Source organism: Petromyzon marinus, chromosome 18 (assembly GCF_048934315.1).
Source record: "Petromyzon marinus isolate PM22_M1 ecotype Great Lakes invasive population chromosome 18, UKy_Petmar_22M1.pri1.0, whole genome shotgun sequence".
Classification (NCBI taxonomy): Eukaryota; Metazoa; Chordata; class Hyperoartia; order Petromyzontiformes; family Petromyzontidae; genus Petromyzon; species Petromyzon marinus.
Genome location: NC_133684.1, coordinates 6,637,927 through 6,654,833, shown reverse-complemented (window position 1 = coordinate 6,654,833; position 16,907 = coordinate 6,637,927). Strand labels below are relative to the sequence as shown.

Sequence of the window (16,907 nt, the reverse complement as noted above, 5' to 3'; positions counted from 1 at the left end):
AAGAGGCAGCGACACGTGAGACACCCCCCCCCCATTCCCCCACTCCCCTCACCCCACCTTGACAGATAATGCGCTCGGAACGCTGCAGAGATGCGGAGAGGCCTCGGGGTCGCTTTGATCGACGTTGCCGTGCGGCGGGAGGGGTGGGGGGGGGGGCTTTGTAGGGATCAGCCCCGGAGTGAACGGAGCGAACAGCCCGACGCCCGCGTGGAAGCGTCTGAATTAAATGCGCCGAGTTTGGATGGATGTTGTTGTGCGGTGCGAAGCCGGCCGGGAGGTTGGTGTGGCTCAGCGGGAAGAGGAACCAGCTTGCAAATGGAAGGTTGTGGGGGGGGGGGAGGGTTTTACTCAGCCCATTATCCGCCCCCTTCAGGGTTGATATATACGTGCCACTTTGCGGTGAAGTCGGCAGCAGTTGTCCTATGGGTACACCTCTCCCCCGTCATAGTAATGTCAAATTTCCACCACCCGCTCAGGGATGTAAAGGGGAGGTGAGCACCAATTCCTCGCCCGAATGCTCATTCGAGCCGGAAATCACTTTGACCTTGGATCATGTGTAAAAAATATATTACACCACAGTGTCCTGGATAGTTTGAAGCACATAAATGAGATTTGAAGTTTATTCATTATTCTTTTTAAAAGTATATATATGCTTATTTTTTGGGTCTTTCGGCAAAGCCACGTAGATAGAAGAATAATAAAAAATAAAAAAATATCACGATGTTTCGATCGCAACACAAGCAATCGTCATCAGGTGAAAAAATATAGCGGGAGAGCTGCTGAGGCAGGAAAAAATATCTTTTTTTAATGTGAAAAAAATATTAATATGATATATAAAACATATATCATATTTCTTCCTGCCTCAGCAGCTCTCTCGCTATATTTTTTCACCTGATGACGATTGCTTGTGTTGCGATCGAAATGTCCTGATATTTTTTTTTTATTATTATTCTACCTACGTGGCTTTACCGAAAGACCGAAAGAATATTAATTCCTGCAGTCATGAAAGCTTTAAGTCAAGATAAATATACTGTTTGTCTATTAATTGTCATTCTTAAACATGTTATTCTTATCTTCTTTGGTTCTTTCGGTAAAGTCACGTAGAATGAGAATAAAATAATAAATTGATAAAATAAAATAGCACAATAAAATTCTCACGACGTTTCGGCCACAACACAAGGGGCGAGACTGTCTACAGTCTCGTCCCTTCACCTGATGAAGGCCCCTTGTGTTGTGGCCGAAACGTCGTGAGAATTTTATTGTGTTATTTTATTTGATCAATTTATTATTTTATTCTCATTCTACGTGACTTTACCGAAAGAACCAAAGAAGATGAATCCTTGCAGTCACGAAAGCTTTAAATCGAATGTTATTGTTAGTTTTAATGTTAGGCGAGTAAGACTTAGTCCTGTGCTCTCCAGCTGCCTGGGTGAAAAGTTGGCGAGGCTTTGCCCAATCCTGTCCAACTGGCTCAAAGAAGCTTAACAAACGAAACGGTTCATCGGTATAACTAGCTTGTAGTGCGAAGCGTCGGATCGCGTGCGTGCAGGAGCAAAAGTTTGCGATCATACGAAAACAATAATATGCTGCTCGTTGACCGTGGAAGATAACGCGGTGGGACGTGACGGTAGAAAACGAGACGGGAAATGATGCGGACACAAAACAAACAAGGCCGCAAAAAATAAATAACTAATTGGTTGAATTGTATGTCCACCAAAAATCCTGATAATCCATTGTAACATGAGGAAGGCGACTCGGATGCCCATTGCGTGTCGAGTTGCATGCGCCATGCGTAAAGCCTGTGAAGCACAGGCCAACAATCAGGGCTTTCTCTTCAATCTCTCAGTCAACCTTCACCCAATGCTTATTCTCCTCCGCTGTCCACGCAGCCTGGGTGAACTCCCTTCTCCCGCAGCTGCCCGTGCTGTCGCAACTCCACGTAAACCGCTCATCAAGCCCGGGATCAATGAAGTTTCCTAAAATTCCCTCCGCCTATGACCGACTGCCTCCCGTCTCTCCGTAAAAATTAACGTGCCCGCCGTTTCTGTGCATCGTCGTGTTGAGATGGAGTCACACTTAAGACACCAACAACGATTCCGATGATTGCTGCTGCTGCTGCTGCTACTGCTGCTGCTGCTGCGTAACCCCAGTTGAGTAAGTTGTTGCATCGTTTTCGACTTTGGGCCGCGACACTGGCACGAAGCGAGGGCCTCCACGCTTGCGAATGCTATCGCAGGATCTTTGACGTGCGCTGTGAGTGAAGCTGACGGCGTGTCGCGTGGGTGGAGTTTGGGGGGGGGGGGCGGCATTGCCTTTATTAATTTATTTTCAGTACTTTACAATTGTATGCACCCACGGGATAAAGCGAACCCCTGCGACCCCCAAATATAGAAGTCAAACTCCGCCTATGGGGCCGTCCATAAATGACGTCACGCGATTTTGGACGACTTTTGACCCCCCCCCCTTCGTCACACGGCGTCACAAAAAGTCAGACCCCCCCCTCAAATATGACGTCACAAAGCTCTGCCCACCCCCCCCCCCAAAAAAAAACATGCTTCAAATCGCTTTAAACTATTGTCATTGTAGTGCGTATTTAATGTGGCCCTGCACTCTGATGTTTTAGGAGAAAAATGTATTTAAAAAACTATTTAATTAAGTAGAACGTGTTGTCTATATATATTTAAAGTTGCGCATTTCGATGTGACGTCACATTTCTCAAACCCCGCCCCCCCCCTCGTCACACATCGTCACAAACGTCTGACCCCCCCCAGGGTGCGGGACGTCATTTATGGACGGCCCCTATGTTGTGTAGTATTATGACTACGGTCACCACACCCGCGGTACTAATGAGTGCGGACACTGGATTCGAACCGTGAATCTCTGCAAAAAGCCCAGAATGCACTACCGTTGAGCCACATAACATGCAAAATGCCCCCCGCCCCCTGCCCCCACCACGTATAAACCTTTTCAGGCTGCTGGGGCAAGTGTTGATCGCGTGTGGCCCGGCACCGCCAAAAAACTGTCGACTTCCGTCTCCCCAGTGGCGACGTAGTCACACCGCGGCCGCAGCCGCCGCTCGCCTGAAGCCGATTTGACGACGACGACGAAGCCCAGAACCCGGTTGCCGATAACCGTAAAAATTGCTCAGTAAAAACACGCACACATTGCGTCGGATTGTACAACGGCTATCATGGGGCCTACCATCCCCGACGCCCCTAACAACTCCTAACCCACCCCCCCCGACCCCGCATCTTGAACACGCAGTGTTGCCTTCAAGAGCGTGGTCACAGCTTCGCAAAGCTGTAGCAGCAAGCAGCTCAGTAACACGAGATGCGGCAGCTGGTGCCCTCCCCCCATCACCCTTTCAGTACCACCCCCCCCCCCCAGCTGAGAGTGCGTGGAGCTGTCCGTGGTGCTGAACCGTCCCGTCTCACGAGGGCTGGGCCTGGGTCTGTGCGCCGCAAAGCAGGCAACGGGTGTAAGTTTCCACTTGAATTTTGTTTAATCAGGGTGAGGGGGGGGACCAATCTCATTCGCAACAGTGACCCGGGTCACCAAAATGGTAAGAGCGATTTGAAGGAAAGTGGAAAAAAATTTCAACTGCTGAGGAATCGCTGGGAGCAGGCGATTCTGTGCGCCGATTCGATTTTGAAGCATTTTATGTTTGTGCATTAAACGCCTCTCTCCTCCTGTCTCTCATCTGCAGGGCTCCAACTCTTTTTTATTGTATATACGTGGGTTTTTCTGTGATTGTTGTTCATCGTTGTTTTACCGGCAGCGGGGGATGGAGCGGCAGCGCAATGTTGCGCGACCCCTGCACTGTGAAACCGGTTAAGCAATCACCGTGACCAACACGATGCGGGGAATGCCTTCATCCAGCAGTGGATTGGCAAAGAGCTTTGCGGTATCTTCGTGCTGCTTTAATGCACAACTGCGCGCAACGCAATGACGAAGAATGCAACTGAAATGTCGGTTTACACGAGTACCGACCACGGCTTACGAGTTGAGCCTCAGACCAACTCTGTCTCTAATTCCAACCCTAAGCCGAGCAATTATAACCTTAGCTCCATCATTGACAAGGAACCAGGGGGCTTAGGTTCTGCCAGGTAGGCGACCAGGAGAATATTTCAACACCCATCCTTCGGCACACCACATCCGGTACACCTCTATGGCTGTGAGGCACGTGCCTATACGTATGTTCTATCAGCAAGCCGGAAAATAGTTAATGTCTATAACCCTAACCCTAGCACCTAGCCATAACCCTAGTCCTATTCATAACTCTGACAGTAAACATAGCATCTTTATACCCACAACCTTACCCCTAACTGTAACTCTAAATTGAACTGCTAGCCGTAAAAATATCCTTTGCGCTAACCTGAGCACGTAGCGAAAACACCGGCTGTACCCTCAACTCCGACCCTAAATCTCACCACTAAATCCTACCCCAGTCATAGCCCCTAAATTGTCGGCGATAACTCATAGCCAAAATACTAGCCCTAAATTCTTACCCCTAATGCTGCCCCCTAGCACTCACTGTCGAGACAATACCCGACCATGATTCTGCCCCTAACTCTAACTCGGCGCCTCACCCCTACAGCCAACAACCCTCTCTCCTAGTCCCAGCCTTAAATCCAACCCTATAGATACTGCTCCTGCGGTGAATTTACCATTGACCCCCAACTCTTGCCCCAACCCCGCCACTAAATCTATCCCCTAGCCCGAAAATGCTGATCCCGTGTAAGTCACCCTTAGCTGCGGTGCTGAGTGGAGCCGAGTGGAGAGAGCGTCGAGCTCTAGTCAATTCAATCGCAACAAACGCCGTCCCCACGCTCAACTCGAGCGGAATTTATATTCCGTCTAGTGCGCGGGCGTGTGCGTGTATTTGTGTGCGCGCGGCTTGTGTGTGTGTTGGGGAGCGGTCGTGTCGCGGTTAGCACACCGTGCTGCAAACACGGTGGCCCGAGTTTGATTCCCGCTCATGGCCAACACCAGTGACTTATCTAAACCAGTCCCAGACCACCCCTCGGTCGTCTCAGCCTAAAATTGGTACCTGGTGCGGTGCGGAAACATCACAACGAGAGAGACAAAGGCGGCCCGGGGGTGGTGTTGGCCACCCACCACTTCTTCCGCCATGCCAGCCTTCATAGGTGCTCACTTACACTTGTCTCAACAGTCTGTTGAGGCTATACGGGGGATCTTTGTATCTACGTGTGTTGGGTGTCACTGGAACCATATTGACTGTTCCACGCGAGGTGTCACCGAGCATAAATTGACTGCACACTGGCAGGGAGGCAGCTGGGGAGAGGGCAGCAGAGGAGACTGGGGAGTGTGGATTTCTTGGATCCACAGTTCCAGGACCATACTTCGAAGTCACGTAACATCGACTAGAGCCGGGACGATCGGTCGATTACGCGGAGACGAATCGACTAAAATTGTTACGGCTCCTTTTGTTTTGCAGTCGGTTACTCAGAGCTGGACAAGCCACGCTCAGCGTGCCGTGACAGACGATGCCGACGAGGTCGCCCATCACCTCCCGTTCAGCGGCACACGTGCGAACAGACGTGATACTTCTATTGCCAGCCTTGCCTCGCTTTATGCAGGTTCGGTTCGTGCGATTTTGCATGCATGGCGCTAAACACTATTTCCACCCGAAATTTGCTCCATGACGGTTTGAATTCACTCTACACGGGGCTATGCCGTCGGACGTAGAACAACATTGTGGTGTGTACTGTGTGTGCCCTGTGTGTGTACTGGCAGGCAGCCGTCTCCTAGTGCGGTGCATTGTGGGTTGAGTGGCCTTGCGGTCCACGCTACGCAATTTCTCGTTGTGCGCACCTCTCTTTGGAAGCATCTACTACTAAAGCACGCAGTCACTCCTTTCGTGGGAACACGTCGAGCAATCAGGCAGGTAATCTAACTGATGATCGCCGGAATAAGAATCGAATTCCAGCCCAGCCCAAATCCATTCTCACGCTTGCGCTATGAAGAAGGCAGTGGCGACTCGTGACACTTCCACTAGGTGGGGCTGTTGTGAGTGACTCTGAAAAGACGGTGTTCTAATTAAGAAAAACCTCGTCGTTTTATTGGCCTTCCCGTGAAAGTGATACAATTGTCTTATCCACCAACGGTAGGCATTTTATAAACAATACGAAACAAAAACAACAAAGTACTCAAATTATATCCCAATGACCCTCAAAGTCCACACTACACACAAGCCCTTTGACGCTGCCAAAAGCCTAGAGCGTGTAGACCGTGAGCTGCTGTATTTCCCCAGCGCGACCTCACGTTGTGACATCGTCTCATTACAGCCACGGGCGCCTTTTTCACCATCGCCCTCAATGGGTCTCAAACGGCGTGGCCAAAATGCTAAAATCTGATCTCAGTGACTGAACAAGGGAAATCTCTCACTCGGACGCCTTCATAGCAGCCCCGAGTCAGACTGCGGTGTTGCAGCGGTTTCTAATACGAACGTAAAATGTTATCTTAATTCGGCAATTCACGTCGAAAGAATCATTACGTTTAAATTATTTTAAAACACAACAGAGCAATCTATAGAAAAGTATATTTTTTTATCAGAAAATATTTTTCTCATCACCAGCTGCTTTGTGGGGTGGTGCCCTAACGCCCCTCGTGGACGAACCGCGCCTTGATGAAGGCGCTCATTTGCCGATTTGACGTGAACGTTCGTTTTCCCTTTAAGCCGACAGCGCATTGACGAGTGTGCGGAGTCATGCACCGCTGCCGACGCAGCAGCAGCAGCAGCGTCATCACCAAACAATCTGTTCGAGTTCCACGCGCTCGCGAGTCACGCGCGTTTGTAAAGAAAGCGCTCCGTGCAAATTCGGATTAACGGTGTCCGGTGGGTCACGACCACCGCCGCGGAGACGGAGCGGTGGCAATCGGCTCGCGCGTGCGCACGCACGCAGGTGCCAAGTGGAGCGTCCGTGACAGGGCTCTAATAAGGGAATGGGCGAAGGCTCAGGGAGGCCCTCATCCAGCAGCGCATTTGATCACGGCCGATGACGACGGTGACGACCGTGAACACATCGTTACATGCGATGTGTGCACGGGAAGCCCGCGAGGCCTGGGTATATTCCACGTGCGCCGCGGAGTCATCGATTCTTAAGCGGATCGTGACGCCCCGAATCGTGACAATTCATCAACTCATCGCGGTGGGGGGGGGGGGGGGGTGTTACAGGGCCTCATCTGCATGCTCGGAGCATCCACTCTCTCCACCGCCAGTCTCCCCGCACCGTCGCTCTGCCTTGCTGCTGTCCACTCGCCGTCTTCAAAACCCTCCACGGACTCGCCCCGGCCTGCATCTCATCTCTCTCCCTCCTTCCCCTCCCCCCCCACACACACATGCGCTCTCTTCCCTCTCATCTTTCTCTACCCCCCTCCATGCACTCTCCTACCTCTCCCCCCTCACCTCACTCTACTCCCCTCCACGCAATCTCCTCCCTCTCATCTCACTCTACTCCCCTCCACGCACTCTCTTACCTCTCAACTCACTCTACTCCCCTCCACGCACTCTGCTACCTCTCCCCTCTCACCTCACTCTACTCCCCTCCACGCACTCTCCTACCTCTCCCCTCTCATATCACTCCACTCCCCTCCACCCACTCTCCTACCTCTCCCCTCTCATCTCACTCTACTCCTCTCCACGCACTCTCCTACCTCTCCCCTGCCATCTCATTCCACTCCACGCACTCTCCTACCTCTCCCCTCTCAAATCACTCTACTCCCCTCCACACACTCTCCTACCTCTCACCTCACTCTACTCCCCTCCACGCACTCTTCTACCTCTCCCCTCTACTCCACTCTGCTCCGAAAGCAAAGGCGCTCCTCTCGAAGGTCTCAGTCAACCTTCGCTGAGTGGGGAGGTCACTCTCTCCTGCGCTGCCCTCAATCTATAGAACTCCCTTCTCTCCCCTGCCATCTGTGCTCACGACTCCCTGCTCCATCCACGACGCTTGCCAACGTCGGCTTCTTCTCAGCAGTATTTAATTCTGACCTTCACGTGTCAAGCCGCGTCGCGCGATGACGTTACACGCCGCATCGGCGTGCCACTGTGCGAATTGGCGAATCCTTTTAGCACCGATTTGTCTCCAGGTTTAGTGCAACCCTTTGATCAATGCGGCCGGGTTTCTCCAGGGGGGGTGGGAGGGGGGGGGGGGTGTTAGTCCTGACCAGCAACACAACTCTACACTCAAGCGTCAGTCTCATTCAATCATTCGCACCAGAGCGATCGTGACCCCCTCGTTACACGCGGACGGACACAGCTCAATGCAGCATCAACGCTGCTTTACACCTTTGTGTTGGAAAGCGTGGGAAACAAACTAAACACGTTTAGGGTAAACGCCATTTACATAACAGACGGCTGCTGCTGCCACCGCTGTGGGTACCTGAGGAGGTCCCTTGTCATTGTTGCGATTTGTTTTTGGATGAGGAGGAGAGGGGGGGGGGTCCTTGGACCACCGCCCCCCCCCCCCCCCGTCATCAAGGCCGCCTTAGCGGGCATCTATTAAGGGTGGCGCGCCGTGTGTCCTGCACGGCATGTTGCTCTACTGGTGTCGTGGGTGGCGTGTGGTGTGGTTGGTCGGTGTGTTACTTGGTGTGTTGGAGCGGGTTGTGTGTTTGTGTGGTGTTGGGGTTCTTTTTCACGCTCGTGCCATTCGCCGTGTGTCGAGTGGCGTGTCGTCCGGTGCATAATAGAATGCTGCATTTACCAGCGTGTGTTGGTATTTTATGTAATAACTGGTGTGCTCCGTGTTGCGTCGTGGCGGGGTGTGGTCGTGCTGTGTGCCGCGGAGGTGGTGGTGGGACCCCGCGAGGGACGCACCTCTGCGATGAAGACGATGATGAGGCAGTCCCTCTTTTCGTTGGGCGAGAGCTCCTGGGTGAGCGACGCGAGGGTGTCCATCAGGTAGGTCTGCACAGCGCGCCTCACCGTCGGTACGCCCAGCACCACCGACACTGCACCACGCAGCATACCACCCCACATCATCATAGTGCAACAACAACACAACACCGTCCCATCCCACACACCACTCCACAGTGCCCCCCGCCTCACGCCCAATACCGTGGGACCAAACATTTCCCCAACATTTTTTTTTCTTCTTGCGATGAGCACAGACTTCACTGTAGTTGTGTTCAATGGCAGCTCCCCACTCCCTCGAGAGCATCGCTGGACTCCGCGTCACTCACGCGTGGCCGCGGCTACAAGGTCACGGCTGCTACAAGGTCACGGCTGCTACAAGGTCACGGTGGCGACAAGGTCACGGCTGCTACAAGGTCACGGCTGCTACAAGGTCACGGTGGCGACAAGGTCACGGCTGCTACAAGGTTACGGTGGCGACAAGGTCACGGCTGCTACAAGGTCACGGCCGCTACAAGGTCACGGTGGCGACAAGGTCACGGTGGCGACAAGGTCACGGTGGCGACAAGGTCACGGCTGCTACAAGGTCACGGTGGCGACAAGGTCACGGCTGCTACAAGGTCACGGCTGCTGCAAGGTCACAGCTGCTACAAGGTCACGGCGGCGACAAGGTCACGGCCGCTACAAGGTCACGGTGGCGACAAGGTCACGGTGGCGACAAGGTCACGGCTGCTACAAGGTCACGGTGGCGACAAGGTCACAGCTGCTACAAGGTCACGGCGGCGACAAGATCACGGCTGCTACAAGGTCACGGCGACAACAAGGTCACGGCGACAACAAGGTCACCACGCATCACGTGGAGGATGTTGTGGGTGAACCGTTCGTGTGTGGAGCTGACAAATGGAAAGGGGGGGAGGTTCGTGGAAGGGGGGAGATATGATCTACTGTGGGGGGCAGGGGGCATGATAAGATGGTGATGACGGTATTATATTTTCTTTGGGGGGGGGGGACAAGGGGGCAAAGGGAGATGGATAATTAGTGAAAGCGCATCACTTTGTCCTTCCAGTGTATATAGTGAAACTCTCTCCGGGTCATCTCAGTCTAGCCGTTCCATTGTTGTAAATGTATTGATCGTGGCTGCTGCTGCTGCTGATGGTGGTAGCAGGAATTTTATGGTGGCGAGGTGAGGGGTGAGGTGAGAAGAGAGGAATGACTCGGGGATGAGCGGAAGGAGGAGCGGGGAGGAGGCAGGGGGAGTGCGTGCAGAGAGGGGGTGGGGGAGAGGAGGGAGATGGATGGATGGGAGCCGAGCGGAGGATGAAAGGAGCGGGTTTTAAATGCAGGCGAGGGGCGAGTGATAAATATGAGAGCAAAAACGAGGACCGGGCCAAGGCTGGCAGATCCGGAGTGAAGAATGGAATTGTTGAATCGCATTTAAAATACGAGATACGCACGCATATGAACACATGCGTATGCACGCGTGTAGATTCACAGACGCACGCGCACGCCACGTACACACAAAAGACAAAGATCCCCCGTGTAGCCTTAACAGACTGTTGGGGCAAGTGCTGTTAGCGAGCACCTACGAAGGCCGGCACGGCACACGAGGGGATGGGTGGCCAGCACCACGCCAGGCCGCCTTTGTCTCCCCAGTGGAGATGTTGACACATCGCACCGGGTAAACTCATCTCAGACCGAGCTGACCCAGGAGGACCCAAGGACCTGTTCAGATATTCATCACTCGGCTACCCCAAAATCCAACGCGCGTCTTTCTGGTGGAACGAGCGGACTGCTCCAGACGGCAGCCACCCCCGGATGCTGCCGTGAAATGGCTTAGAGCGTTAAAAACGCACATTTACATCCCCTGGTGTTTTTGTTGTTGTTGTTGGTGGTGTCGTTGTTGCTGTTACAAACACCACGGAAGAGAAAATAAATATGACACGCGTCAGTTATTACGCTCAATGATCCACGCACGATTCTGCATTGACAAGACCGAGTTGTTATCGCTTTTTTTTCTATTTCCACGAATAATAAAAAAAAATCTCCCGACAGAAAGACCGACGGCGACAGGGTTAGCGCGGCGCGTCAGGGCTAGGGGGCGCGCTAATTGAGACACCGTTACAGACTCCATGACGCCGTGACAAGTCTCTCTCGCTCTCTCTCTCTCGCACACTCATCATCTCCTCTCCTCCGCCAGCGAGTCGGCAAACTCTGCGTCCGCGGCACTCGGCTTTCATCATTAATACCACTACTACTACGACTGCTAACGCCGCTCGTCTGCCCACGAAAGCCCCGCTGAGTCTGACGACTCTTTTTTTTCAGGAGGGTCCCGCAAAATGTACAGAGTCCAGGCGGTGAGGGAGGGCGATGATCGCTTTTTGCAATTCCAATCGAGTCATTTTTCGGGTGTTTTTTTTTCATTATTCTATTTGCCCAAGTGTGGAGACCACGACGCCGGGCACACGGCGGCCTGCTCTTGCGAATGACGTCGCGGGCTCCTTAACGTCCGCTAGCGAGTGAAGCCAGACGGCACCGTGTTTGCATTGTTGCGGTAACTCCACGCCGCTGTATTCGCCAGGGCCGCCGCTGGATTCGAACCGTGAGCCTCCTGCGGCAACGAGCGGCGGGAACCGCGCTGCCGCTGGGCCACGTCGCCGCCCAGCTGCGAGCAACGGCGCAGCGCTGGAACCGTCTGCTCGCGGCACTGCTGACACAGAAGGGGCCTTTAGCACGCGAGGGAGCGCTGGAGGGGGTGCTCAGGAGGTCATGCTGGTCGACTGAACCACACTGGGCACACGTCTTTGAAGAGGTGGGATTTACCCACATTTTACCCCACCATACACGACACATGCCGATGGACTAACCGCGGTGCATCCATTTGCGTGGACAGAGGCTGTCCGTGGTTTGGGGGGGAGGGGGGCGGGGCAGAGGGAGTGTTATTTAAGTCACTTGCCCCGTCGTTTACACTGCCGCGCCGGGAGATTGAACCGAACCGGCCACAATGCACGGCAGCATCCGTGCATGGTGGCAAATCAGCTGATTGCGATGGAGCGGTGGAGACTTTCGCCACCCACCGGGGGACTCTCGCAAGGGCAGTGCGGCCCTTCCGTGTTATAGAGGGGAACCCACAGCGGCGGATACCAAAGAGCTACCTCCGAGGATCCCTTCAGACGACATCTCGTTCACACGGTTAGGGGACAGCACTTTCCCACCCGCCCTTTAACTGAGAGTAATGTTCGTCACGTGACGGCGCGATAGTCCACATTTATAAATGTATATTTAGATATTTTTTTGTTATGCTAGGCATTGTGATTAGTCGCATTAAGTGGAGAGCCAATTAAATTGTTGTAATAATTGTGTTTAGTTTTATATGGCCATCATCGCTTAAGCAAATTGCATCGCACAATCATCGAGGCACCGCAGACAAACTGGAAGGCGCTGTGCTCCTATATATTTGTACATGCGACACCATAAATCATACTGTTATCATCACCCGAACCATCACCGTCATTCATGAAATAATATCATCAATCGTCATCATTCAATAAATAATATCACCGTTTATTAAATAATATCATCATCATCGTCGTCGTCGTCATCATCGTCAGGGTGAATGCAGCATCCACAGTCGACGTGCCTCCCCGCACTGCATCGATCGGGAAGGGTGGCGAGTGCCCGCTGGATGAAGTGAGCAACTTAACAAACCCACTCCCTATCACTCACACGGATGCACATACGTGGATAAATCACACACAGACACATAGACCTAGACAGACCATCCCCCCCCCCACCCCCCATACAGCCTTTCAGCCTGTTGTTAGCAAGTGCTGTTTTGGCATGCGATGGCCAGCTCAGCAGAAGTCGAGGTGGGTGGCCAACGCCACGCCCGGCCGTCTTTATCATCTCACCACACACACGCCAAGAACACCTTAAAAGTAAAATAAATGATAGGCAACCGTTGTGGTAAACAGCCCGTCGGCATATTGTGTTGCCGTGTTCGCTGTGCTTCGTGCGCCGCTGCCAACTAGATTCGTTTCAACGTGCACACAAACTCGCATGACCTCCTCCTCCGTCTCTCTCAACGTCCGCTCATCTCACTTTCTCCAAGAGCCGGAGCGAGATGACATCGCGTTGCTATCCGTCGAGATTATTTTACGCGGTTTTTTTTTTGTTCCCCCTTCCCTTCTCTTTCTGCTCTACACCCCTCACAGGTTTCACGACCGAAAATAGAAAACCCGGCAAGAGAGTTGAGAACGCTCGTGGCGGGCGACGAGATCCGATTTGCCGCCGGGCGCGCACCGTCTGGCTTAAGCAGCGCCGTGTCCATCGTGCAGGCGAGAGACACGCGCGCACAGCGCACGCCCAACCTTGTGCCGCGTCCAGCCGCGCAGGCGCGTGCGGAGCGAATTCAGACCGCGTTGCGTAGCGCGATTTGTGGGGACAAAAATACGCTTGGCCGCGTACACAGCAGCGCGAAGAGCGCACAGACCGAGAGCCGCACGGAGCGAGGGGAAACCAGGGCAAGAATGTCGGGGTCTTGCGAGAAAGGGGAGGGGGGGTGTGGGTAGAGTATGGGGATGAGTAAATACCACCCCCCCCCCCCCTTTCCCCCCCGAGATCCCCCACCGGCCCCCGCGGTTCCTTACCACCCATGCGGCCCTGCGTGAGGTGCACGGCCGGTGCGAGGCCGCGGCCCGGCAACAGCAGCAGGTGAGGGAGGTAGTAGAAGATTCCGCCCATGGGCCCCTCCGCCTCGCGGGGGGCTGCGGTGCCGCGGCTGCCGCCGCTGACGCTGGGGACCACGGCAACGCCGCCGCCGCCGACCAGCGGCACGCGCTTCTCTCGCTTCGCCGCACCTGCACGGCGGAGCGGCAGGGGAGCGGTGGTCACCGAGCGGCAGGGGAGCGGTGGTCACCGAGCGGCAGGGGAGCGGTGGTCACCGAGCGGTGCGTGGCGGGGGTGGGGAGAGAGGCGGCGGTGGCCGTGTCAGCTTTGGTAGTGGCGAGGGTGGCGAGGGAGGTGGTCGTGGTTGTGGTGGCTTTTATGGCGATGGTGGAAGTGAGAGGGGTTGTTAGTGCCAGTGGTGAAGGTGATGATGATGCTGTTGCTGCTATGGTTCTTGCTGATGATGCTGATAATTATACTATGGATGCTGATGACGGCAATGATGCCATTACTGCTGCTGATGATGATTTTGCTGCTGACAAGGACATTCATTCCGCTGACAATGATGTTGATTCTGCCGATGACGATTCTGCCGCTGATAATGATTCTGCCGCTCATAATGATTCTGCTGCTACTGCTGCTGCTGCGGAGGAGGAGGAGGATGTCGCACCGTCGTTGCTGCGGTTGCCGCGCTGCAGGCCGTGCAGCACGGAGGCGAGCTCGCGCGAGCGCTGGGCACTCTTCGTCTCCAGCAGCAGCAGCCGCTCGTGCACCGACTGCAGCTCGCGCTGGTACCCCGCCACCTCGTCATCTGCGACGACGGCGACAAAAACACAAACACACACGCACGCCGCCACCACCTCGTTAGCAACAACACGGGGGCCACCTCGTCATCTACGGCAACAGCAACAAACGCCGCCACCTCGTCAGCTGCGACGACGACGCCAACGCACGGCACTCTCCGGCACGAGTCCGTGGTGCATCTGCCAGTCATCTCAGTCAGTCAACCCATGGCGCCTGTCCCGTGACCTCCTGCCAGCAAACCTTGGACACTGCACGTGGCCTCAAGCGCCGCGGTGACGTCACCGCCGCTCAGTGGCGAACGGCGGCGGTTGTTGTTGTGGTGGTGGTTATTGTTGTTGTTGTTGACATGAGCCTGAAGCTCTGTTAATTCAGAACAGGACTTTCATTTTACTCCTAGATCCCACAGCCGTGGGTGGGTGGTTGGAGGGGGGCGTCATCCAGCAGTGGCATGACAACAGGGCTCTAAGTGTACACAGGGCCCCATAGAATGTTTTACTGGCAGTGAGAGGAATATTTTCTGCAACTCAGCCACGTCCAGCTTTGGCTGGCCTTCAGCGCCTGCGTGTATAATCACTCTTATTACTACCGTTGTTGTTGTTGTTTCGGGTCACCTGCTCCTACGATTTCAGCGGCCGCTGTCTTCATCCTGCGTTAACGACGAGCGAGTGAATCTTTTACATTCCCCACGGTCATTGCTCCAAATGTATCTACCCCCTCCCCACCCACCCCCCGCACCCCACGCAGCGCAAATCGTTAGCCCGAGCGGCACATTGACAATTAAATGTAGCGGGCGAGCGATCGCCATTGGGCTGTCGGGAGATGCGATCATTTGCCGCGGGGCTGCGCTCTGCCATAAATCGGGCCGGGGGCAGGGGAGGGGGGAGGGCTCACGCGCCCCCCCCCCGCTCACCAAATTCAATCAGCGCCCTCCGCACCGTGAAATCATCTCCATTGTTCATTATTTATCTCCCTCGAATCTCGCCGCGAGGCTCCCACAAACGCCAACAGCTCGGGGCGCGTGTTTTGGCGGGAAGCGCGTTGGAAGCAGCCGGGAGGCTTAAAAACGCATCGTCGCAAATCGATTATTTTCCGGATGCGCTGCCACAGGCTGCCTCGGACGTAGGGATTATTGGCGCTAGGCAAGACCACGAGAGTGCACGGCACGCCTATCCGTCTTGTAATATTGTGCCCTGCGTTACTATAATCGTACGGACAAGTTCATAGGCACGTCGGACAACAATGTGGATGCAATAGAGGCGACATCGTCTGACGTTTCGCTCCACCCACCCCAGATAGCTCCTGGGCGGTGACACGACCCCAGCGGTAGAGCATATTCGACCTGTTGTGGTCGTTGGAATGCAGCGGCCACCCCGATTATTACTGCGGTGTGTAGTAGCCGTGATGAAAGCATGCGCCGTCTGCTTCAAAGCGGACGTTAAATATCCCCCGATGTCATTCGCTAGAGTGGGCCATCGTGTGCCTGTGTCAGGGTTCAAGTTGCCAAATTCGAAAATTACCCCGCAAAATCACTCACGTGAGATTCTACACACGGCGGCAATCACTGCTCCCACCCCCTACTGGCAGACCGATGCCCCAGGTCACTCCTTGCAAATGAGACTCATCCTGGTCTGTGCTCACCTGGTCAAACAAAATCAACTTGAAAGTTGAACCTTGGACACGAATGCACGTCGACTCCGGGCCGCTGCCGTGGTGCAACAGCCCGAGGGTGAACACGCCAGACTTACAAGCCAGACGTCGCCAGACACGGTTCGATTCATTCTCCCGGCGCGGCAGTCTACATTTGCCAATCTTAGTTTTTTCTTTGAAAAATACATTTCTCGCAAGTGATTTAATTGACAAAACCGACATCGCTACTAATACCGGCTGGCCCGATGCCCCAGGTCACCACTTGGGAAAAAGAGAGACTCATCCCGGGTCTCTTGAGTTCTCGCCGCCCGGTTAAAACAAACCAAATAAAAAAAATGCACGCAAGGGTCGCAAGCGCATCTCGCAGTGGCTACGCGGAGAGAGGTGCCGTTAAACCAGAACCTCTCACACCTCGTTGGCAACGTATATTGCTGGGATCCGTTTTAATCTCGACGCGGATTAATGCTTTATTTTATTTGCTTAATGTTCTGTGTAATGAGGTTTTTGTTTCTTTACGGTGGCTCGATATTTAGCCCCCCCCCCCATCCCCGTTTGCTGCTGCTGCAGCAGCCACCGACGCTGTTGTTTCGACGCCGTGCAGCAACGCGCGGAGCCCTGCGAACAAGTTGGCTACGTATGGTGCGAAAGAAGTTCAACATACATGCATACGTTGAACTTTCCTATATGTGCTGACCTCTGACCTTCTCTCGCACCGTACGTAGCCAACCGTGCTAATTGAAGGTGCGTGGGGGGGGGGGGGATAAACTAAACACATAAAGCAGTTCTAAAGAAATGAGTTTTCAATTTAGATTGAAAAGTGCTTAGCTCCAGTGGCTTCCTAATGGAGCCTCATCCAGAGGAACACTTTTATTCCCAATGGAAATTACTCCAGGTGCTGGAATCATCGTACCAC

The 16,907-nt window shown here is 53.9% G+C and overlaps 1 protein-coding gene across 1 annotated transcript in view; it reads right to left on the bottom strand.

Moving 5' to 3' along the window:
- Positions 1 to 16,907, bottom strand: part of LOC116943638 (alpha-1,3-mannosyl-glycoprotein 4-beta-N-acetylglucosaminyltransferase B-like) — a 125,808-nt gene that overhangs the window by 34,138 nt on the left and 74,763 nt on the right. Inside the window, exons 2-4 of the mRNA XM_032956666.2 lie at positions 14,214 to 14,354; positions 13,525 to 13,734; positions 8,843 to 8,976 (exon numbers count right to left, since the gene is read on the bottom strand). Of these exons, the coding sequence (XP_032812557.1) occupies positions 8,843 to 8,976; positions 13,525 to 13,734; positions 14,214 to 14,354 (485 nt within the window). The remainder of the gene's footprint in view (positions 1 to 8,842; positions 8,977 to 13,524; positions 13,735 to 14,213; positions 14,355 to 16,907) is intronic.